This window comes from Fringilla coelebs (genome assembly GCF_963513975.1).
Source record: "Fringilla coelebs genome assembly, chromosome: 2".
NCBI lineage: Eukaryota > Metazoa > Chordata > Aves > Passeriformes > Fringillidae > Fringilla > Fringilla coelebs.
The window spans coordinates 60,288,920-60,313,450 of record NC_140029.1 but is presented as its reverse complement, the minus strand read 5'-3'; the positions used below and the strand labels follow the sequence as shown (position 1 = coordinate 60,313,450).

At 36.4% G+C, this 24,531-nt stretch overlaps 1 protein-coding gene across 1 annotated transcript in view; it reads left to right on the top strand.

Annotated features, from left to right (window-relative positions):
- The window catches only part of VWA8 (von Willebrand factor A domain containing 8), a 179,392-nt gene that overhangs the window by 23,394 nt on the left and 131,467 nt on the right, over positions 1-24,531 (top strand). Inside the window, exons 4-9 of the mRNA XM_084226836.1 lie at positions 502-612; positions 12,987-13,154; positions 15,016-15,180; positions 15,575-15,624; positions 15,941-16,049; positions 18,917-19,021. Of these exons, the coding sequence (XP_084082962.1) occupies positions 502-612; positions 12,987-13,154; positions 15,016-15,180; positions 15,575-15,624; positions 15,941-16,049; positions 18,917-19,021 (708 nt within the window). The remainder of the gene's footprint in view (positions 1-501; positions 613-12,986; positions 13,155-15,015; positions 15,181-15,574; positions 15,625-15,940; positions 16,050-18,916; positions 19,022-24,531) is intronic.

The window sequence follows — 24,531 nt, the reverse complement described above, 5'->3', positions numbered from 1 at the left end:
TCTCGTTACAGCCAAGGAAGAGAGGATAAGAGTAATACAGTTCATCAGTGTACTGGCAGAACATGTGCAGGTAATAAACAGAACTGCATCGCACTATATGTGTTACTGACCTGTGAGAGTTGAACATTTCAATCTTTTACAGAAAACGTCTGATTTTTATTTGTGATTTGTAGATGCTGGCTGTTTTTCAGAGTCTGGAACCAGAAGATTAACCTACAGGATGTTACAGATGTTCAATGGAAAGAGTATATAGCTCTTTTAGAATAGGTTTGGGGAAAATAAAAGTTTATTGAGCAGAAATTCAAACCATTTTGTTTGAGGCAGAACATACTGTTAACATTTTAAAAATTGGAGATATTCGATTTTGTTCAAAGTTATTTCAGATCACTGTGCTGCTGCCTAGAGCTTTTTTGTACAATTATACCATTAGGTGTATTCTTAAAGTTCAGTCACTCAGGTTATAGTGTTATTTTTGCAATAACTTTAGGCTGTTGTCCTCAGGAGCTGACAAAGCGGGAGGTTGAATATATCGCACTGTCAAGGGACACCACAGAAACTGACCTCAAACAGCGACGAGAGATCCGGGATGGCAGCGCTTTTTATCTTGACCAGGCAAGTTGCAGTCACACACCACCTAGTCATTATTCACAAGTAGTTTGAAGGAAGTCATGGTTTATATTATGAAAAATGAATGTGTGGATTGTCATGTTTCTAATCCAAGTAGAAAGTCTCTTGCACAATGATCCCATTATTGTCATAAATGTTATCTTTATCCAAATCTAAGACTACTCTGTCTCTTAAGAGTACTGCTGGGTTGATTTAGACAGACTGGTTTTGGTAAGAGTAAGGTCCATTCTGTGCAAGTTTGATAAGCACTGCCCCTTGCTATGTCTCTTCCTCAACATTTGCAGCACATTAGGTGTATCCCTGAAATGCATCTTCTGATCTCGTTTAATTAGGAAAGCATCTAGTGCATGTGTTTTATGACTGCTCTTTGTTGTGAAACTCAAGCACAGTAAAGGGAGACAATTGGGAGATTTGATTTGAAACCTCACTGCTGACCTGGAATAAAATAATGATTTAAACACTCTTGCCATCTGTATTGCCCCAGTAGCTGATTTGGCACAGTGATAGAGTGACTTGGGTTAGGTAAGATTTCTCTTCATATCAGTGGCATGTTTCCTTTCTGATTGTGCAGGTAAAATACACACTTCACGTGAAACATCTGTTTTCATAGATACCTAAAATTTTTACAGAAGTTAGGTTTCTGGTTAGATAGGATGGGTGAGTTCCTGTGATGTAGTATGAACTTAAAGGAGTTATCTAAAAGAGTTTTTGGTTGGTGGTGCTATAGAGGTTAATGATATCACCATCATAAAGGTGTTTCATGAGAGAAAACCAGAAACTTTGTTCTCTCTTTTAAAGAAACATTTTTCTTTTTTTTTTTTTCTTAAATTCCCAATGATCTCTTTTTCAGTTTCCAAATTTTCAAGAAAACTTTAAGTAGATTTTCTTGAAACCACAATAAATGGCTTTGAGCAGTGGACAATCCTCAGAATGAAGAATTAACAAGTAATCTAAATGTATTTTCTTTCAGTTACTTCTAGGACTTCAAATTATTTCATACTTATCTGGAAATGCAAGGATTGCACCATAGGAGATAATTTGAAGCACTGTACTGTGTTTTAGGGCTGTAAATGGCTTCTCATTTACCAGAGGACAAGAACATTTGTGTAGGTTCTGGGATTAACTCATGGACTAATATCACTTCCACACCAGTCTGCTGTTGTGGGCAGCCTTATCCTCACACTTGGTACGGGATAGTCAAGGTAATTGACCCATGGTGTAATGGCATTAGTTAGCTAACATCTGTAAGAGCCACTATGTCAAGGATTGTAAGAAGCTCACTGAGATGTGAGATGGTCTGTTACTGTGAGATTGTCTGTAGACTTTGATCCCAGACTTTGATTTGTACAAAGTGAGGCTGTCTCACTCTGTTTTGAGTCATCTCACTCCAGCATGAGCACTCTGGGAAGATTTGCTGCTTAAGATCAAGGTCTAAGATAACCACCTTCCTCAGTTAGTTAGAAATTTTCAGTTGAAAGGTTTTTGCCAGAATCCAACACAGCAGTACTTCAGACCAAGACTTTGCTTTAGCAAACTACCAAAATACTAAAATCTGTCAGAATTTTGCATCTTTCCTGAGCTCTAGTTTTACTCATCATATTTATAATCAATGTGTGTTTAAGCTTTGAATGGAACTTAGGAAAAGAAATACTTGGTATTTAGATGAACACTTTTAAAATACTGGAAGTATTAAAGATGAATCTCCTAGATAGTGATGTTCCAGCTGAGGTTTTCTTATGCCGCATTTTTGTTAGGTGCATAAAATATGGTACGTAGTCACGTTTAGAACCATCATAGCTCTATTTATTCCATTCTATTACTGAGCTATAATGTTTTACAGATTACACTGGTGCCTGAATTTCAATGAGTTAATTTAATGATTTTGAGGTTTGCTGTACTAATTCAGAGCATTACAGAAACCTGACACTACTCTTCTTTAAACTACAGACCATTAACTGAGATCAGTAGGAAGCCCTAACAAAATATTCCCTAAAGAGCTTGGATTGCTTCAGTTGGCATAGCCAAGACAAAGAAAAGGTGAATTCATGTGAGGAACTGAAGATAGTAGACTCTGCTTTTCAGATTTTTGTACCATTTTCTTTCCTGTAGAATCTCATGCTTGCTCTTCATGTCACCCCAGAGAAGACAGCAGAGCTTGAAAGTCTGGTTTCCAGGACATCCCGTGTCTGAATTCTACAGCTTCAATAAAATTTATCTGTTGTTTAAGATATATGAGGCTCTTTGTAAGCAAGTCATAATATAGTCATGTAGTTATTTTACACTTTGAATAATAATACACTGTAACAAAACTTGGCATCTTGTGACCAGAAAGAACTTTAATTTAGTGGCTCATTGGGTTTGCAGGCACAGAAAGGTTTGTAAAGTTGTCTCTGAGTGACTATTAAGATGTTGTAGTTGTTTATAGCTCCACATTTAATAGTGACAGATTAAGTGCTATAAATTATTATCTCAGAGGTTTCAAAACATCTGCTATATTTTAATATGAAGTTATGGAATATGATTGCAGATAATTAAAATATATTGGAGAGGCAGTCATTTGGAAGCAGTTGTTGAAATTACATATTGAAATATATATTGAAAGGCCAGCATATCAAATATTCTGCATATCAGTATTTCTTAGTACTAGAGTGAATCAAGTGGGAGAGTTGGAGTTATTTAGTTAGAAGAGATATCTGATGAAGGCTGAAGAAAAGGGGTTTATTTACCTCAGAAATAGGTCATTAAAATAAAGGTAAAAGTTGAATTGTCAAAGTCACTGCCAATTAAAATAATGTAAAATAAAGAACCTATGATGAGGTAATGGGGAATTATTTGTTTTCATTCATGTACCGACAGCAGAAAAATGCTGTTTGCTTGTCTTTACTTTGGGCTATTAATTTTTGGCTTTCAGCTGTTAATTCACTGTTAAAAGCCTCAAAATTGTCATTATTGCTGTTACTGAGCTAATTAAGTAACCTATTGGTTTTATTCTCTAATTTATTGCATGGGTTAATTATATTGTATATCAAGTAATTAGTTAGAATTATTTTATATTACATAAGTATTCAAATGGCTCCTTCAGATTTTACTTCTATTGATAGAAGACTTGTCTTGCAAAGTGGTTTTCTGCTTCTATAACTCTGAGAGTTAAGCTTTCAACTTCATTGAACCAGTAAGATGATTCTAATAGCCTATTGTATTTCCAAAAATTAGGGAACTAGATTTGATTTTTTTTCCTCCTCATTTCTATATAGTTTTGCTTTTTATTTTGTGCATACAACTACATAAGTCACATTCCTGGTTTAAATTCTTATTACTGCAGCCTCTTACATTAATAATTACTACAGCTAAGGAAATCCTACATTATTTTAGTGTAGCCGGTGAATTTGGGAGAGCAGCTAATCCACTTTGCTAGTGCTTGAGAGGTGTATTGCTCCAGGATTGTGTTGCATTGTCCAGAATGCCCCTTTTTGTTTACTCTATCTTCCAGCAGTTACATGAAATGAAGGAAGCTTCCCAAACACAAACCATGTAATAAAGTGTACAGTCTCTTCTGTTCAAGACAGTCAACTTAACTGAGGCTGGAATAAGTAGAAAGATGTCATAAGATTATGTGCTGAATAATTGAAAGTATGATGTAATGTTTTTGAAGATTTGCTGATTAAGCTGCATCCACCAAGTGGATATACATGCATTTCACTGTCATTTCTGTCTGTACAAAATTAGACTCTGTTTTGCAGTGTCTTTGAACTATGTGAACATACTCATTTTAGGACAGTACTTTTACATCCCTAACTGCACCAGTATCATAAGTTATACAATGGTAAAATGTAAAATTGATTGTCAAGATACCAGAAGAATAATCTTCTGACATGGCTTGAAACACTTCATGTAGTACACAATTTAACACCTAAAGTAACAAAAATGACTTCTTAAACTATACTGTCTGTAAAATGAACATAACATGAAATCCCCTGGAGTAGCACTACCCAGTCTGGAGTTTGGCTTCTTTTAATCAAAGCAGATTAGAAAGGGAATTATAAAATAAAATGTGAGATTAATTGAATGAAATGATAATCATATTGGAGAGTGAGATTAAAATATTTGAGAGTGTGTGTGTATATATGCATATGTATGTATGTTTGTGTTTTACAAAAGATAAAAAACTTCCTATATTTTCTTAAAGAGATGTGTAGGAATGATTCAGCTTTTAACAAAAATTAACCACTGAGTGAAAATTGTGTGATTCTGTGATTTATTAACTTACTGCCTTGGAGGTGGCAGTGGGTTTTTGATGTGCTGGGAAGTTAGCCACAGCCACATTGTCACAAAGAATAATTTCATGGACTGACTAACACTGCATTGTCTATGTACCTACAACAAGAAGTAAGATAGTGAAGTCTGAAGAAGGAAGAGACAAGCAATGCACTCCAAAAGTGTGAGTGTTCCTATTAATTTTCTTTGTTTCTCCTACAAAGAGGAGACAAAGAGGGAAATATTAGGTAGAAATCAACAGTATTTGGATGAAAATAATCTTTGTTGATGTTGACATAATATATCTTTTATCTATAAGGAAAATGCATGTTAAGGAGCTCTGTATGGTTGCCTTTTAACTCGTAGAAGTGATTTTGGTGTAATCATTTGCAATACTTCATTCATGCTTCTTAAAGTGTCAGCATTCAACTGGATTTGTTAGGCTAGCAGCTCAAACTCTGGTATCTTGTTTTGATGTGCAGGGCATATAGATGAATGTCTGTGATGAAATGTGAGGAATATTAGGATCATATATTTATAATTCCTTATAAAAAGTGTGAGATTATTTTTTCTTATTTTTGTATCTGTTACATGTATATTCCACTTCCTTTTCAGCTGTTATTTCCTACTATGGGGAAAGGCGCAATAGTTTGTAATATATGGGATCATAATATCCATAGGCAATATGGACTTGATGGATGGTACTCTGAGTCAAAGTGATTTAAGAGTGATAACTAACTTCATAATTTTTAGATATCTGTCAATTATTTAATTTTATTTTGCTGCTCATCAGGAAAAACATTTAAATTGCCCTCCTCCCTTATTCCTGTACAGAAGATAAACCTTGCCTAGGTTTATTTCTTTATAGGTTTTTTTACTGATAAATCTGTTAAGAACCTCAGTTTGCCTTCTGCTGGGCCTGCTTTCTGGCCACGAGGCTAAATGTTTCACATACCTGATGTAACTGTGCTCTCATACTAAGATTCTTGGTGTAAAGCAGCTAAAATAGCTGGACCCTGCCAAGGCAGGGACATAATTTCTTGTAAATACAGTTTGCAGGCACTGTTGCAAAAACACCTGACTGTCATGTTAGGGTAAGGGGTAATGGAAGTAAAACCAGATCACTTGGCGTGTGGTACTTCAAAAATGGAAAATAAGATTGGGTGGAGGAAGGTGAAATCAGTGGCTGGGGAAACAAAAATCAATGACTGAAATGAAGGACTGTTCCAGTTCTTGTCACATTTACATATTTATACTCTCATCATATGTTGATTCACTTCCTAGGGTTAACTTTTCTAGCCAAACTTTCTGATTCAAAACTCAAATAAATGGAGGAGTTTATTTCTTTAGCTGCTTTTCATTCTGTGCCGTGGTATTGCATCATGAAACAGATACTCACCAGTTCAGGCCATTCATCCTCACTGAAACACTAACTCACTATCCTCACTGCTACACTATCCTCACTAACTACTGCAGACTGCTGGATTCCATCTTTGGATTCTAGCTAGCCTGGCTGACAGTACTCCCGTGTACTGCAATTTCTCTGTCATTTGTGGGAATTTAAATAAAAAAAGGAGTGGATAACAGTATCTGCTCTGTAATTTTGCTAAACTCACAGAGAAAAATAGCTATAGAACCTACCCAGAAAACTCTTGATTAACTCAGTGGGGAGGTAGGCTGAATAGTGACAATGTATCCCCCTGTTCCATTACAGAGGGTGTTGAATTAGTTGAATTAGTTCTTAAGTTACCTTTTTAATTTGACTAATCATTTTAGTTACTATGACATTGATATTCATTAAATGTGAACATCACATTTGGAATAAGTGTAACTCAGTATATTTGTGGCCTAAGTTCAAAAATGTAAAACTGTAGCTCATCATCGTCTTCAAAGTGAAATTTTTTTTTTACAAAAGATAGAATACACTTTTTTTGATGGATGGTAGGCCTGTTTGTCATCTCATCTTGGAATGACATTATACATTCATGACTTTTTTTTATTAAATAAATTTTATTTTAAAGAACTAGCATAAGATTTTCAAAATATTTAAGGAAAAAGCATTATTTTTTCATAAAAATGTGACATTTTTGATTTTAAAGTGGCTGAATGTGGCTTTAGTAGATTTTTATCTTACTGTGCAGTTTTTGCTGATACTTCTGCTTTGGAGGAAGCCTGTTCTCATATTCAGTGATTTACTGGCAGTCCTTGTCACCTGTGCAAGTCCCAGGTGACTGGAAATCAGCAGCTGTGACACTTATCTCTAAGAACAGTCAGAGCAAATTTGTGATTGTAGGATTCTATTACTTCAGTCCAGTAAGTAGTCATCTATTTTAGTGTGGCTCAACAAGCTTCTAGTTTGCTCAACTGATGGGGGAAAACAATAGCTAGGGAATAAGAGCCTTTAAAGCTGAACAAATACCATACCTTGCAATATAGTCTTTGGTAGAGACATACTTGTGTGTGAATGACATTAGACATGTGTAAAAGACATTAAACATGTTTTTTACACATATCTTGAAAGTCTAACAAATTAGTTTCCTCAGTAAGGGACAGTAAAAGCTCCTAATATTCCATTCTGCTTCTCTGTCTTTTTTTTTTTTGTTATCTTTTACTTGTTGGGTAGTTTTAACAATTTAAATTTTAGAGGTTGGATTAATTGGATTTGACTCATGGAAATGAACTTTGAAGATATCCATTTCCTTTGAGTTTTGTGATATTTGTTAGCATGGTAGGTTACAGGGACTTAAACCTCTCATCTATGGAAGATAGACTGCACCACATATTTAATAGTTCAAGTTTTGTAAGCCTGCTGAAGCCAGTCACCATTTTGTTAGCCCCAAACCAGCCCAGGTTTTGTGTTGTCTTTACCAGATGGTTGTTCAGAATCTCTTTTCATCATAAGTGACATCTGGACATTACATTGTTGTGATGTTTATGAGCTATAGAAATGATTGGAAAGAATTGGGTGGATGAGTTTGTGTGGGATATTTTGTGGGTGGTGGGAACAAGATATTCCATTGGAAGGGACATCTGAAACGTAGGCTGCAGATGTAGAGAATCCTTACCTCATTAGTTCTTGTGTTCACTGAGATGCTTGTACTGTTGTTTTTCTATGTTCTTATGGTTGCTGTGCATGAGATGTCATTACAGGGATCCAGATTTCAGAGCCAGGGGCAAGTCATCATCTAAAAAAACCCTAAAATGTACCTTGAGGTATATTTTACTGGAGCCTTGAGGCTCCTGTAAAATACACAGTTATTGATTACTGTCGAGCAATTTCCAGCCTTTTAATTATAAAACAGTTCTGAAGTGTAGTCTGTCCATCATATTCTGAATGATGCCCAGATTTGAAAAAAGTCCTTTGGAGTTCCCCAAGAACCTTCCTCATGGATTTCAGGACAACCAGAATGTTCTGGTGTGCAATAAGCATTTTTCTGAGAGAAAAGAGTTACCACTTCAGTTCTGGTATCTGAAAACTATACTGTTAAAATTCTTGTGGCTTTTCAAACTATTTTGGTAAGCTATGTAAAAATGTCTTCTTTCTCCAATGTTTTTGCATTTCAATGTGTGCATTGTGGTGAGATTTTTTTTCTGTCCTTCCTGTTCTGACACTATATAACTTCATCCATATGTTTATACACTGTGATTTATGTCAAAATTGGGGTTTACAGCTTCCTGCATTTGTCGTATTTTGCACTGCTCACCATAATTCAGCTGCAAGAAAGTCAATTAAAGGCTGCTTAGGGTTGTCTTGTTCCTAAGGTGTTTTTGCCTTTAAAGGTAATTTTTTTTTGGTAGGTGCAGTGTGAAACCATTGTAAGCATTCTGTGTAATGTATTTGTTGCATAAAGCCACTACAATGAGAGCAGTGCTCTGTGAAGTGTTTCTGCTCCCAGCCTCTGGTAGCTGCAGGTATTCCCTGGAGCAGGTATCCAGGTTACCAGCCTTCCAGAGCTCTGGCAGCACAGGTGGGAGGCAGCAGCATCTGTCCTCTGATGAGCAAAATAGTCCCTTTGCTGCAGTGACAATAAATCTGAAAGTAAGCTTTTAACAAATCCTTCTTGACCTTTTAGCAAGAATTAATGTGTTTAATCTCAGATTTAGCAACAAGGTTGCATGATATAAACCCCCCCATCAAATTTGTGGCTTATGTTAGACATTTAGAGTGAACAAAACTAATGAGAGATGGGGTCAATGCAACTCTCTCTGGGTTCTCATTATAGAGTTATGAAGATTTGTTTCTTGGAAGCATTTTTTAAAATAATTTTCAGTGACAGATTGCAAACTTATTTTCCTTCCTCTGATTTTTTTAAATGCATTTTAGCTCCCATACCAGTCCACCAATACACAGCTAAAACTGATGTTTTCAGAGGTTGCCTTATAGTATGCCTTGTTTATTGGAAAAAATTACTACTCATTACCAACCAGAATGCAGAAATAGTATAAATCAGAGACAGATATTTCAGCTCCTCTGGTCTTAAGTTCAGACTTTATGCTACTTAACAAACGAACTTTAGAGGCAGATGAAGCGTGCACTTACTTCATTGTATTCTAGAGAACAATTTCCAGTATTCAGGTATGCTTTGAAGATGGAAGAAAGCACATCAGAGTAAATTAGTGCCCAGGGGGTGGTGGTGGTATCATTGTTATGAGGTGTCTTTGATTAGGAAATAAAAAACCATGGTTGTGCATTCAACCTTTCCTGAATCTGATTGTAAAAGGTGCATATAGGTAGGCACAGACCATTTGAAATTTTATTTTCCTAAGAAATGGAATTTTGAATAAAAATTTTGAACAGTTTCCAGGTTCTGTTCTGTACTTTTTAAATTTTGATCCTATAAGCTGATGATCAGCAGCCAGCCCAGTGTATGTAGTAAGCTGCTTCTCAGGATTGCAATGCTAATGGAGAGCATTTTCTTTCTCAAAATTAATAATTGTTATACATTTCTTTATATTTGCTGTCTACCCCTACAGCAGATTTTCTTCATATACCAGTTCAAGAGAGAGGTTCTTGTTAGTACTGGAAGCCTGTTACTTCAACACATCCATAGTGTGTGTGTGTCTTAACATGAGTCAATAAGATTCTATGGATACTCAAAATATTTTGAAACCATATGAACAGAATGTGTATTTTCCTCTGGCTAGTAAAAATCAGTCATAAAGTCTTCATAGACTTATAATATGCAGAATCCAACCAGCTTGGCAAATAAATTGTTTGTTAAAACAAGTTCTGGCTATGTCCCCGAGCTACATTTAGACAAAATAGCATTTTGTTCATGCCAGGTACTGGACTGTCTGCTGGAGACTCAGGTTTTCTATTCAAGCAGGTTGGAGCAGATTTTTGACATGACCAATGACCTTCCTAGGGAAGAATGTTAGTAGAAAATTTGTTCTTTGTACACATTTTATGGGATGAGGAGAGAGGTGATTTTATGTTGCCTGTTAGGTAGTGCGTGATGTCCTGAATGAATAAAAAAATTCATTGCTTTTTTTGAACAGTTAGTGGTTCAACAGAAGAGAAATATTCTGAGGTTTAGTCCTTGTTTAATGGGTTTATTCTAGGTTCCTTGGATACTGATTATGAGGCTAAATGTAAAAGTGTTGTCTTTTTAAGAAGGGAACTTGATCTGGAGATCTGTACCAGGATTTACAAGTAGTTTTTTCCAGTAATGTTTGCCTGAGTCCGGATTAGATGCATTAATAATTAGGAATTGTTTCCATCTTAATAGTGATGCGAAAAGTTTAGTCCCTGGCTAATTTGCCAGTTATTAGTTATGCTTCTAAATTGCACAGAATCATCTTGATTAGTCTTACTGTTTAGTGTTGTGGTGGCTTAACACCAGACAGAAATTAAACTGCAAATAAGCCTCTCCCCTTTCCCCCTTCCCCCCTCTGGTGAGAGAGGAACAGAGTCCAAGGTGTGGGTTGAGATAGCAATTTACTGAAGGCAAACAGCAATGGAGTAAGAAATGCTCAGTAAAAGCAGCAATATTAGCAAAAAAGGTATTAAAAAAAAAAAAAGTAGGTGCTTTACACGCCAAAGGTGTTCACCACCTCAGCTTAGTTCTGGCTTCTGCAGACAAAGACAAGATGGCTGGTGCTCCCACAGTCAGTGCTTCCCTTCCCTAGCTCCAAGACAATGAAAAGCAGTGATGGACAACCCCCTGAAAACCAGGTCATATTATGCCATGCCACCTGTTCCCGGACAGTTCTGCTGGGACTCCTGTTCCATGTGGCACTGCTGCTTTTGACCAGTCCCTGCCTCTGGGGTTTGGTTTGGGCTGAGCTCCTCTCGTCTTGGTTTTGCTGCCACTTCATTCCCCACGGCCACTTCCCGCGGTGGCACCGTGCCACACGGGCTCTGCTGAGGTCTGGCTCTGTGCCAGCTCCACTTCCAGACTGCTTTGCCAGGCTCCGCTGCGCTCAGCCGCTTGCATCACCCAGAGCCACGCTCTCCTAAGGGATGGGAAGGGGAGGCCATGGTCCTTATGGCTGGTCCTGGCAACCTCTCCCAGAGAAAGAGTGGAGGCAGTGTCCCACCCATGGTGTGCGCTCACCCTTTGCTTCCTCTGAAGCCGCACCTCGTGATGACCTGTGTGCTACAGAACAGCAGCCGGGCCAGCCCGTGTGGCTCTGAGCTCCCACCCCTCTCCAAAACCAGGGCAGGCGTCTTCTGTGTCTCCTCAGATGGGTGTCTGAGTCAGTTGTGTGCTTTAAACCCATGCAGCAATTAATTTGTTGTGCTGAACTCATCTTTGTTCCTATTTTATCCATATGCCTTTGTCTTTTATACGTCTGCTTTCATATGTAATTTTTTGGCGGGTTATTTTTGTATTCTGGTGCTTCTTCATTATTCTTTTTCATATCTTCCTTCTTTCTCACTGACCTATTTTTTGGCATCTATTGTATTCATCAGCGATTTTCATCTAGCATTATATGACAGGTTCTTCTGTAGGAGTTTATAGGAGACATGCTGGGAAAAGATTTCATTTGTTCTCCCTTTGCAACTGTGCTTGGGTCTGAAATTGTGTTTAGATGTGATAGGAATGCAAAGAAAGACTCTGGTGCCTCTAAATATTGCCTGTGCCCAAACCTGCCACATTATTATCAGCTTAAATTTCTGCAAATCAGTAGAAGACAAGAATGCATTGTAATTCAGAGACTTTTACTGGGTAATAATTATGAATATTAGATATCAAGTGTACTTAATGTACTTGACTTAATGTCATTGTAACAAAGTTGCACAAAATCATCAGCACCAGAGGTTAGTTTTCAATTTTGGCTCCATGTTAAGAAGCAGCCATATAACAGTACTGTTTATAATATAAACAACCAATGAAGTAGAAAATAAACCATTTTCTTACCCTAAGTCTCAAAGGATTATCAAGTTGATGGCTGCATTTTTATTCTGGTTTTGTAGAAGACCATACTCAGTCAGGGAATATAATTTTAAATTAAATGAATCCTTTTAATTTTATCACTCTTTAAAAAATCTAATTATTTGGGGCAGTATTTTGCTTTCATCATCCATGTTTGGTTTCAACACACATTCTAATCAAGCTAAAGTGATGTACTGAGGATTAATTATGCTGATGCATATTCAGAAAAGTATAAAGAATACTGGACTTTTTTCTAAACATCTTAATACGATTGTCAATAGGTAAAACCCCCTTGATTGTATGTTTTCTGTTAAAAATGCTATTCCAGAATTGTTTGGTGGTGTTAAACTACCTGAAAGTAGTACAAAAAATATTATGTTACATCAACTAGAAAGGATGTGACATATAAATATGTATACTGTGTTTGGCCTAAAATTCTGTAAGGCTTTATATCTTATTCTGTTGGTACAAAATACTGGAACTTCTGTCAGTCCCCATAATAGTTAGGCATTAAAACTCCAGCTCATGACTGTGTTAAAGGTGGTCACATGTCACCCTTCCTGATCACTACTGATGAGAGTCATGTTGATTCTTACAGAAATAAATGTTGCTTTGGAAAATTCTTGGACGAACTTGGATGTTCTTTTTCCACAAAAGAACTGTTTGAATTAATTATGCAAAGTTTATTTCTATTAAAATGTTGGGGCCTTTATATTTTTTTTAAAGTGTGCAGTTCGTGCAGCTACTGAAGGCAGAATCCTTGTTCTTGAAGGCTTGGAGAAGGCTGAGCGGAATGTCCTGCCAGTGTTGAACAATTTGCTGGAGAATAGGGAAATGCAGCTTGAAGATGGTCGTTTTCTCATGTCTGCAGATCGTTATGACAAACTTTTGCAGGTATGGAAATGCTATTTGAATTTTCTTTTTTTTTGGTTTTTTCCTCGTCTTCTTGGTAGTGCTGGAATATTGTGAAGGAGAGAGTACTTAGGAGTCAAATGGGGGAAATTTCACCAAGGTTTCAGCATTTTTTTTCTATGCTGTCTACATATGAAAAAGAGTAGTCCATGTTAACCTACATATGAAAAAGAGTAGTCCATGGTTATATAGTCCATATAACCATGTTATATGATGCCTGTATGTTTCTAAAATGTGAAAGCCACAACGTGAGAGCAACTAAAATGTCCTTGTGAAAAGATATTTGAGTTTAAATTGTTGCCATGAAGTTCAGATAATGCTTCAGCATGGCAGTGGCCTTGTTGCTAAGCTTTTAAAATATTAGGATACCGAAAGAATGAGGTCAAGATGAATGTCTCTATATTCAGTCAGTATATTGGTGCTGTTTTGCCTTTAATTTACAAAAGTATATGTAAACAGCAGTGTGAATTATAACAAATGGTTAGAGGCTTTTCCTTTGACTGGAAATGGATTTCAGTGTCTGCTGTCATTATTGCTTTAAACCATTTTCATTTCTTTCATTTCTTCGGGCTTTGAGTCCCACTGCTTGGAGGGATGCTCTTCAGGCTTTTTTTTTTTTTTTTTTTTTTTTTTTTTGACAGTTTCAGTAGTGCTTTGCATCTTAGTTCCATGTACTGTAGTTTCCAGTCACATACCTGTCAGTCTGATACCTGCTTCCTCACCTGCTTCTTCCTGTTTCTATTCTGTCACAGGTGTATGATTCAAACCTATGTGGTGCAGCAAGGAAATTTGCAATAAGCCTTCAGACACTGATGTCCGTTGTATTAGGTTGCCAGCTGTGCTGAAGTACCATAAAAAAATAATTTTAGAAGTATTTAATTAGTAGATGCAATTGCTGGAAGCATTATTACTATATTTCAAAAACAAGCTTTTAAAATGTAATTGTATTTAAAGAATGAAAATGAGAATTCAAACTAAGATTTGGTTGTAAAACATCTCTCTTCCTTTTAAACACTTTTCTGATGATTAAATGTTTCAAAACTACTGCCTCAGGCACACTGATAATAGTATATGAATTAAATAAATCTATTTCTACAATACTAAATCTAATATTGTTGTTTTGTTGTTTGGGGACTATTGTATTATATAAACTAATGTTCAATTTTGCTTCTCCTGGGTAAATAATTACTGAGCATTTAGTTCTGAAGGAAATGTATTCATGTATAGTTTCAGGGAGGACTTAACTGTGATGTGGATAGAGAGCATTTTTTATGTCAAGAATATAACATTTAATGTCCTCATGAAGGAGACGCATTCTGTAATATTTCATGTAATAAAGTATAATTTGTGAATGAAGCTTCGAAAATGGAAATTTTAGTTGCCTTTACACTTAGAAGAGAGGGAAATAAAGAAGAAAAACCTTGCTCATTGTAACACACTTCTGATGTTTTAAAATAAAATATATTTTGTGGTCAGTTTATTTTCTGTTCTTTGTAAAAAGAGTGTTTTATTTGTACATTTTCACAAGGTGTAATGTAAAGCAACATCACAACAGGCACCATCATGTCTAGGGTTTTTAGTCACAATGCTACAGGTCTGAAAGCTATACTTAATTAATCATTTATTCTGTGTTCATTTTGGAAAACCTTGTTTTCATCATCCACAGATTTGACCAGGTCAAATCTTTCTAGTAATTGTGTTAAAGACGAGAACATTCAAGAAATTACCACATTTAGACTGAAGGGCTGGGGCTTCTAGTTGAGCTGGAGCTTAGCCATCATAAGTTATTAATGATGCAACGTGGGTTTTTTTTCTTCCCATTGCTTTATTTTCATTTATTTAGGAGCATACCAAGTCAGAGTTAGATGCATGGAAGATTGTTCGGGTTAGTGAAGATTTTCGAGTGATAGCCTTGGGCCTGCCAGTACCTAAATACTCTGGTAACCCTTTGGATCCACCCCTCCGCTCTCGATTTCAAGCAAGAGATGTTTATCATCTGCCCTTTAAGGTGAGTGTGGTAGACTGGATCATTTGTATTGAGTAGAGATAATATTCTGATGTTATGTTTTACTTACCTCACCTCTGAAAAAAATTCTTGGGTAACAAATTTATCTTAAGGTGCATTTTTCATATTTTTGTGTTGCCTAATAAATTACTGACAGGCAGTGTTAGACTTGCCATGGAATGTTGCAGCAGAAAAGTAGCTTCCATAGCACAGCCCTAAAAGAAAGAATTTGATCTTTTTTTTAATTCTTAAATAAAATTAATTCTGTGTCAAGGGGTGAGTAGAATCCTCATGTCCAAATTAGAGGGAATGATAGAGAATGCTTCATAACATAACCGGTGACCCACAATATGATGCCAAAATTAATTTGCTCTGTGATTTTATGTTCTATTTCCAGGACCATCTTCAGCTGTTATATTCAATTGGATCAAATGTTTCCACAGAGAGGTAATTTTTCATAATTAAAAAAAAAATTGAATGAAGAAGCTATGTCCTTTCAGAATTCCATGCTATTTTTGTGTCTCTATCACTGCATAGAGACCAGAAGTGAAGAAATTTTTAATACGTGTGGGCATATTTTCACACAGCTTTTTGTATGCAGCCTTCATGTAATGAATCCTTAGAGCTTTAGAGCTGTGGTCACACCTTACTTATGTTCACTCAAGAGTAGTTTCAGCATTTTTTACTACAGTTAACTTTTTATGCTTTAGTATTTTAAATGCAGATAGCATGTATAAAATTGTAATTACTTTTTCATATGCAGAATTTCTCAGCTCCTGTCTTTTGCTACAACTCTCTGCTCTCAAGAATCTTCTACATTGGGACTTCCAGATTTTCCTTTAGACAGCTTATCGGCTGCAGTTCAGATTTTGGTATGTGCATACATGTGCTGTGAAACTATGTGGGTTTAAAATTGCTCAGAATTAGATTTGGTTTATTCATGTTGTTAGAAGAAGATTAACATCAATATTTGAAAAAAAACCCTATAAACACTAAGAATAGTTTGAGGGAGAAAAGTCTCAGATATCTCTGGATAATACTTTAACCAAACATATAGCATAATACTGAAGAACAAAGTATGGTATGACATAAGATTTGTGTTGTTATTAAATGTATCTTAGTGCTCAATTTGTTATTTTCCCCCACTCTGGTAAATCACCTTACCAGACTTCAGGGCATCTACAGTTTATCTGATGGCACTGAGGTAGCAAGTGGAAAGAAATAAAAACCACAACCTAAAAGTGCTTTGTATTTAATGTTACACATGTAAATCAGATTCATTGCATTAGAAAGATACCTATTGCTCTCCACTGATACCTTAAAGGACCCAAAACAATTGTGGGCATAGGAAACAGTTAAATTTTATGAAAGAAGGGCTACACTAGGTCTTTGTGCTGGCTGGTGGATGTAAAAGAAACAGAAATGGAGGATTATGTGAAGATGCAGGCTGTGCACTCTCAAAGATGCAGTGCTTCTTGACAGCTAAGTCCAGAGGGAAATAGGAATTGTATATTCACAGAGTTCACAGTGACAGGTCAGGCAGCTCAGGACTAAAGCTGTGTCAGTCTTTCTGCTTTCCTGGATAGTCCTTTGCCCCTTGGACTTTATAATTACATGGTAAAAAGTCAAAGACAACATGGAAGGTCCTCCTGGTGGGAGTCGGGGATGTGAGATCTGTATAAAGAGAGAGTGGCTGGTGCCCTTTTGCATGCAGGAAGTTATGGTCAGCCCAGGGGAGTAAAATGCCAGGAGAGTTTCTCAGACCTGCTCTCCCAGGTGCAGGTATCTGTAGAAGGAACTCTAGATAGTTCTGTTGTCTCTTGTGCAGTCATTTTATCTCTGGTACTGCTCAGCAGCAGATCACTTCCTACATATATGATTGTATTATAAACATTAAGGCATATCAATTACTTGTGTTACTGTGGTGCTCAATCCACTCACTTGAGCTGGATACTTACAGACAGAATTTGTTTTCTGAATTAGGGGTCCTGCATTAGATAAGTGATGAAAATTCAAGTTCAGTGAAATGAAGTTATATTTGAAGGGCTTTGGGAAAAAATATTGTTGGATTTTGAAATAAATTGAAACTTTTTATTCTTTGAGCCGCAATTTATTTTTAAATGAATGCCAGATGGCTTTCAGAGTAACAGAAAGAAAATGAGCCCTAAGCTATTATCTAAACTGTGAAGTGAAGGAAGCATTTTATTTTACATTAGAGAATGTGAACTGCTACCATTGTATGACAGTGTCTTTTTTAGGTAAATGGAAACTGTTTCTTTTAGAATTAGTTCTAATCACTTGGATTTCTAAGCTGTGCTCAGTGATTTGGAGCTACATCATTTTTCCTTTGTATGTTGGGTCAGTGCCATACTCCGCTTCTAGTTTAGTTCGTTTGTTTGAAAGTGTGAAGAGAGTGCATTGTGATGAGTAGTTTCTTATCTTCTGTCATAGAGTCACACAGTCCCAAAACATAATTTCCTAGTTTGAGAACTCCTGCCTGACAAAAGGGAAATTTTTTTCTAGGGTCTTCTCCTGAAGAGGCTTATTTTATACATTCCATTGTAATTATTACTAATTTGAGATAATGTGGAAAAATTACATGGTATGTCTTTATATATAGATGGAGGGCTTTTAAAATGCAAAAAAGGGCTCCCTGATCCTTGAAGCTGTACATTTACTATAGTGCAATAAATGGTTTATTTTTATTGGGTTTTTTAGTGTGGAACATTATAAATAGTGTTACTGCTTATAAATTGAATTACGCATTTCATAAAATATGCATCTCCTGGTTTCATTTCCAAGGAACTCTTCTTTCAGTTGTGTGCTTATGTAAATCCAAGTGTATAACTAAAAATCAGTTAATTTTATTTGAATTGCTTTCTTTGCTTTGATGAAGGCTTAAAAAGATAGTGCCAGTCAAATGACTGTTTTCCACTAATGTTACACACAAATAGTCCTTAAAAATTTGCAATTTAATGTCAAACAATCAGTATTTAATCAATTGAGAGAGAGTTTTAAACACCTTTTTTCCACCAGGAAAGGCTTTATGCATAGTGTCTTCAGCAGTCATAAATGCATTTCTCATTCTTTATTGCTGCAGCAAAATAGTCAAAAGTGTTTCTAGTTCAGGCAGCAATTGACAAAAGATTTAGTACTTAAATCTAACAGGGAGATAGTAAAAAAAATAAAGTTGGGGTTTTTTTTTTCTGTAGGAAGTGCAAGCATAGTTAGTTACTCTTTTCAAAAGAGCACAGTTTTAATTAAACGGTTCAGAAATTTGTATCAGCAGATTTGTTAAGTAGAACTGATACAATATAATAAAATCAAAATTAAATTCTATAAATTGCTGTGAAAGTGTAGATTATTATTGAAATACAGATTTATTGTCATATGTTTCTTTTTCTAGTAGTGCTGTGAAACTCATTTACCTGTGGTGGGATTTGTCTCTCTTGGCCATATTTGTGTTTAGGTATCTGAGCCAGTCACTGTAGCTTTCATTTATAGATAGGAAAGAAAATAATTTTTAGAACACAGTTCTTCTAATGTACTTGGACACTTATTATAATGAATTTTACCTGAGAAGTGCCTGTTTCAACATCTAGTCAAATACTGCTTGTAGTGGTCCTTTGTATATTGCTTTTACAGTTTTATTTTAAGTTCTAACTGTGCAGAATTTTGGGTAAATGGCTGGTGACAGAATGAGCTAATAATTTTTTCAATTTTTTCAAATTTGAATTAGGATTCCTTTCCTATGATGTCAGTCCAGCATGTTATTGACCGGCTTTACCCCTATCATCTTTTCCTTGGAAAGGAAGGCAGGACTGCAGTCAAAGACATGTTAAAAGTAAGTATTGAACAGTATATTTTTATTTTACTTCTAGGGAGTGATGGATTATGGCAGTAGTTCTCCTGGTTAATGGTATGTCCTGGTTTAGAGCAAATTTTGTGAGGAAATTTTGGACGTGGTCTTTTCTAGAAAGCAAATTGAAGTGGCCCCTCCCACAACTGGTTTGGGAAATAAACCTCCTTTGAGAAAAGTGGAAAAAACTGTTTATTTAACCAGGAAAGTACTCACAAACGTGGAAAAACAAATAATATTAAACAATGGAAGCTCTTGCTGTTCTGAAGAGATGGCAAATTCAGAGGGTCCTTGTATGGGCTGCAGCTCAGCTTGCTCAGTCTCTTATCAGTCCCTCCTGCACTGGAAAAAAAACACTGTGTCCTGGGCCCTGGTGTGCCACAGGTGTGAGCTCTTGGTGTTTTTCTGGGTTTTCAGTCCGGAGCGGGGCTGAACAGTTCCAAGAAAACAAAAAAACCAAACACAGTCTGGGGAACTTCTCTGCCTCAACTAGCTAAAACTAACTAAAAGCAAAGGAGAGCCCTTGTCCCGCTGTCTGTGGTGCAGACAGCATGCAGTGAGAGAGTGGGGAATGTAGGGAGAGTGAAAATGTAGCTTCTTTGCACACAAACTGTGTGCCACCCCTTCCCTCTCCCTTTGCTCTTGGATCTGGTTTTAAAGGTTTAGAACTTATTTCTGGGCTAAACAGATGAATGGGGATACAATTCAGCATCATAAAGTCATCCCAGGACATGGTACTTCATCATTAATGTATAAAAACAGAAATCTTAAGTAAATTAAATGGCTACATTATTGCTGGTGCTCAAAACTTTTGTAACAGTATTTAAAAAAGCTCTCATAAACTAGTTAAGTTCATTATAGTGAAAGGTGAAACCTCTAGGATCTTTGGAATATTCAGACCTTAGTTAAAGCCTACAGAAAAGTCCTCATTATAAAATAAGTGGTTAATGAATTTGAAAGTAGTTACTTGTATGGTTAAGGTTGTACAATGCTTAAAAAATACCTCTGGCATTTGACGTTTTAAGAGAAGATTCTAAAATGATTGTAAGTATCACATGTACAAAGTACATTCACTGTTGTATGAGTATAGATTGTATTAGTCTCTGGATTTGGTCTGTGTAACTTTTTGTTGCTTCTTGTTGGTCAGATCTGTTTTGTCGGTTTGTCCATGTTTAACAGTAGCTTACAAAGCCTATAATTATGATGGGTTATTTTATTTATCTTTTAAAACTTAAGCTCAGTGTCATCTTTCTTTAACTTTTATATGTTGTTGCAGTTACATATGTTGCTGGAAATTAGCATTCAAGCATTTTAACCAGCTCTTTCAGTCCTGAACATGAGATATTATTTCTACATTCATATTTATAAATAACCAACTTTGTAGCTAGCGAATATATGATTTCCCTAAAACCAAGCTTATGTGTCAGGGAAATGTTTGACATCCCTGCTGACACATTCTTTCCCCCTTCCCCCCCCCTCCTTTTTGCATTGGAGATCAGTCTTGTATTCCCTATGTAACTGGGCTGCTCTCCTACTTGTCTTCTTCAGTTTTGGGATGGAGAGTCCTTGCATTTGATTAGAAGGTTGTCCTGAATGACTTCGTAGCTTTTCTGAACCATCAAAGCTGATTCCTGTGGGGTCCTACCTATTGGCTACCTACCTATTGAGCTGATTCCTGTGAGGTCCTGCCTATTGAGCTCTCTGAATAAGCCAGTATGGCCTGAAGTCCAGGACCTGAAGTCATTTGTCACTGGCCTTTAACTGCTGCATGGGAACTTCCATCTGAATATGAGGAAGAACTTCTTTACTGTGCGGGTAACCCAGCACTGGAACCCTGAGAGGTCGTGGGATCTCCATCACTGGAGATTTTCAAGAACCATATGGTTCTTGTGCCACGTGCTCTGGGATGATCCTGCTTGAGCAAGGAGGTTGGAGCAGATGACCCCCTGTAGTTCCTTCCAACCTGACCTTTCAGCGGTTCTGTCATGCCTTCCTTCCACCACAGTTTGGGGTGGTTAAAGTTGCTTATAAGAACAATCATCTGTATGTAAATAGACTTTTGTCTTTTAGCACAGCAGTAACTGTCACTTCTATTTTAATATGCCTTTATTTTAAATACTTTGTCATTTTGTTTATTCCCTCAATTACAGATGGCAAATGTCTTTGTGTTCAACACCATCAGCTTAATTTTCTATTTCTTTTCGTTAACTTTGTGTTGTGCATGCTTTTGCTTCTTGTATAAGACAGATTGATTTGGCTCATAAAATTTTCTTTCTAAATAATAATCTGCTTTTAAGTACCTCTTTCATAGATTTTTATGTATTCATTTTCCTCTTTTTAAAGAAAGTCTTCCTCATCACTACCTTCACAAACTTACTATGTCAACAAATACATGTAATCTTATTTGGAATTTAATTCTATTTGCGCACCACAAATCTTGTTAAGCAATGAACCTTAAGAAATACAGAAAATAACTGGTTGTATTGAGGAACATCTGTTTATAATGATGTTATAATAATAGCAGCTCCAGAACTGCTTTTTTTTTGCATTCTATTAGAATGGAGAGGGAGAGCAGTCTAGCAGAAGCAAGATTCCTCTTTTTTATGGGTTTTGTAAGAGTGTCCAGGTAATAACTGCTACTGAATACTTCTTTCTGTTTAAAAGGAAATGCTAATCTTAACTGGGTGGTAACAAGAATTGAAAGAAACCAAAATATACTGGAAGTGTGTCGACATTGATGGATTAATTTGTGTATTCAATCACTTCTTAACCTCAGCTAACATGTAAAGAAAAAAGCCCCAAATTTCAGATAATGGAATGTAAAGTTTAGGTGTCAGGCTCAGAGGCAGATATGGTGATGTAGTAATATAGGATAACGTGCCCTAATTTTAGGATATTTTCCCTTCCAATCAGCTGTTGGAGCTGAGAAGTGAGATAGCCTGTGGTTATGCCAAACAGGTAGTTTTGGCAGCAGTTAGCCACGATGCATGTTTCCTGAAGAGATCAAATTCTTTGAGCGCTGTCTTCCCAAATGTTATCTTCAACTTGGAGAAATCCTTTCCTTATGCACCTTGCTTACTGAGGCAACACCAAGTTCTAGGCATTACTTGTAATTCTTATGCTCAGTAATGAAATAATGTAACATATTGACTTATGCCTTCCCTGGGAGGGAAGGTAGTTCTTGGGAGTGTTTGTGGATGAGAAACTTGATGTGACCCAGCAATGTGAGCTTGGAGCCCAGAAAGCCAGCTGTACCCTTGGCTGCATAAAAAGCAGCTTGGCCAGCAGGCTGAGAGAGGGATTCTGCCCTTCCATTCTCCTCTGGTGAGACCCCACCTGGATTAATGTTAAAGAAAAAAGGATTTCTATCACCCAACTTTTTAATTTGATTCTAATGTAACTCCTTGTTTCAAACTAGTTAGCATAAAAAAATGCATTTAAGGATTGTGCACTAATCCATCATCAGCAGTGGTCTTTAGAGGTGCTTAACATACAAAAGCATTTGTACAAATGCTACAGTTTGTAGCACTCATTAGTTCACTAGCTTGCAACAGTCAGGACAAAAGTATTAAAATAAACCTGCCAGTGATGTGGCTTTGTTTACCCTTATTTGAATTTCTGCACTTTGGCAACTGTATCAATTTGTATTCTTATTCTTAAAGATGATCCTTAACTCAGAAGATCTGACAAAGGAAAATATGAGTTGGTTGTAATTTTGGTCTTCAAAATTATTCTGTACTTTCATGAAATACTAACATGAGAAATTATTTTGACTGACAGATGAATATTTGAAATATATTTGTAAAAATTAAGTTTAAAAGTATTTGTGGTTTTTCTCTGCAAGACTGAGATATGGAGGCATCACTGATTTCAAGGAAAACAGCTTCCAGTTAAACATTGTCAAACAATAAGTTTGAACATGTTTCTCACAGCACTGGAGTTTTCTGTTCTCTGAGAGGCTGAGAGGCTTTTATAAAACTGATTGGCTTCATTTAGCCTAAGCATGGTGGGGAATAAGAGGCTTCATATTTTCTATACTTTTTTCTTCATTGTGCCATAAACTTTAAGTATTTTCCTCCAGATTTATTGGATGTTTTGGGTTTACTCTTTTAATTCTCACAAGCCTTTTGTGCTCCTTTTTTCACAGCATTGGAAACACCCACTGTTTGGTTTTATTGCCTTCTAATCAGGAGAATCTTTCCATGAGATTTTAGAAAAATACAGACAGAACAGATTTGTCTTAATAAATGAGCAAGTCACTTTTAGCCTATATCCTTTTTTAGCTTCATTCTCAAGCCCTAGAATTTTCCTACATTTTTTTCATGCTTTGACTAATTCTGTGTTTACTGTCTTGATCTTATATCAAATAAAAGTTTTTTTGTTGCCATTATTCATTTTTGTATTACTTGCACACCCACTTTAATCTTACCTGACCTTCTCAATGAAAACTGTTTCTCTACCTCACAGTACATAAGAACGCTTGTAAGACTGGAATTCTATTTTATGTCTAGACAAGAAAGAATTCTTCAGAATTCTTTTCTAAGATATTTCTGTTGCAAATTTTGTTCTAAGGAAGGATTTGTTTCTCTATTACTCCTTCCAAAGTATTCTATAATCTTTGGGGTTTTGCATTAATAGATGCTCTTAGTGCCAATACATACCATTGTAGTGGAATCTGTCAGACTTCATATATCAATCCATCCCATTTTGTATTTTCAGTTCCTATTTTGCTTCTTGTGAAGCAGTTCAGTCCTCTAGTTCTTTGGAAAATTGTCTTTCTTTCCCATGCAGAGAATCTTCTAGCCTTTGTATGTCTCTTTTGAATAGCCTAGCTGCCTTGTGAGTTCAGCTGAGTGGTCATCTGCAGCTCTGGCTCATGTTAGCTCTCTCTTCCTTTGATCAGCTGGATTACTGTTGTATTCCTTGCATTTTCCATTTTGAGATATTGCCAATTGTTAGATGCTTCCAAGTGGTCAGAAATCCTCTTCGTTTTTTCCCTAACTTTTACAGTTTGCCTTTTCTCATATGTTCTTAGGCATGCAGAACGTGGCCTGCTGATTATGAGCTGCCAAACCACTTCCCTGGTTTTTGGTGACTGGTCTATTCCTTTTGCTTTCCTCTGAGTCAGTGAGGCTGCCTGCTTCTGGCTTTCCAAGTATCTCTTAAACTTTTTGATACTGAATGTGCTCGGTAGTTGTTCTCTCAAACCACAAATATTTTTTTCCTTTGCATCTATCAGCTCAAACATTTTATAGAGGAAGTTGTTTCTGTCTCAGAAGAAGTGTTTAATGTGTTGTACATCCATTTTATGCCACTCTGATTCTATTTCTGCCTATCATAATTCTAAGTGAAGAACTGAGTCAAAGAGACCTGTCTTGGTCTGAAAGCCACAGGCAGTTTTGTTTGCTGCTCCTGTTCAGGTGTATGTGTGGTATTTACTAGAGGTGTGAGGTTGTTTAATTACTGGAGTATTCAGTTCAGCAACAGCTAAGTAA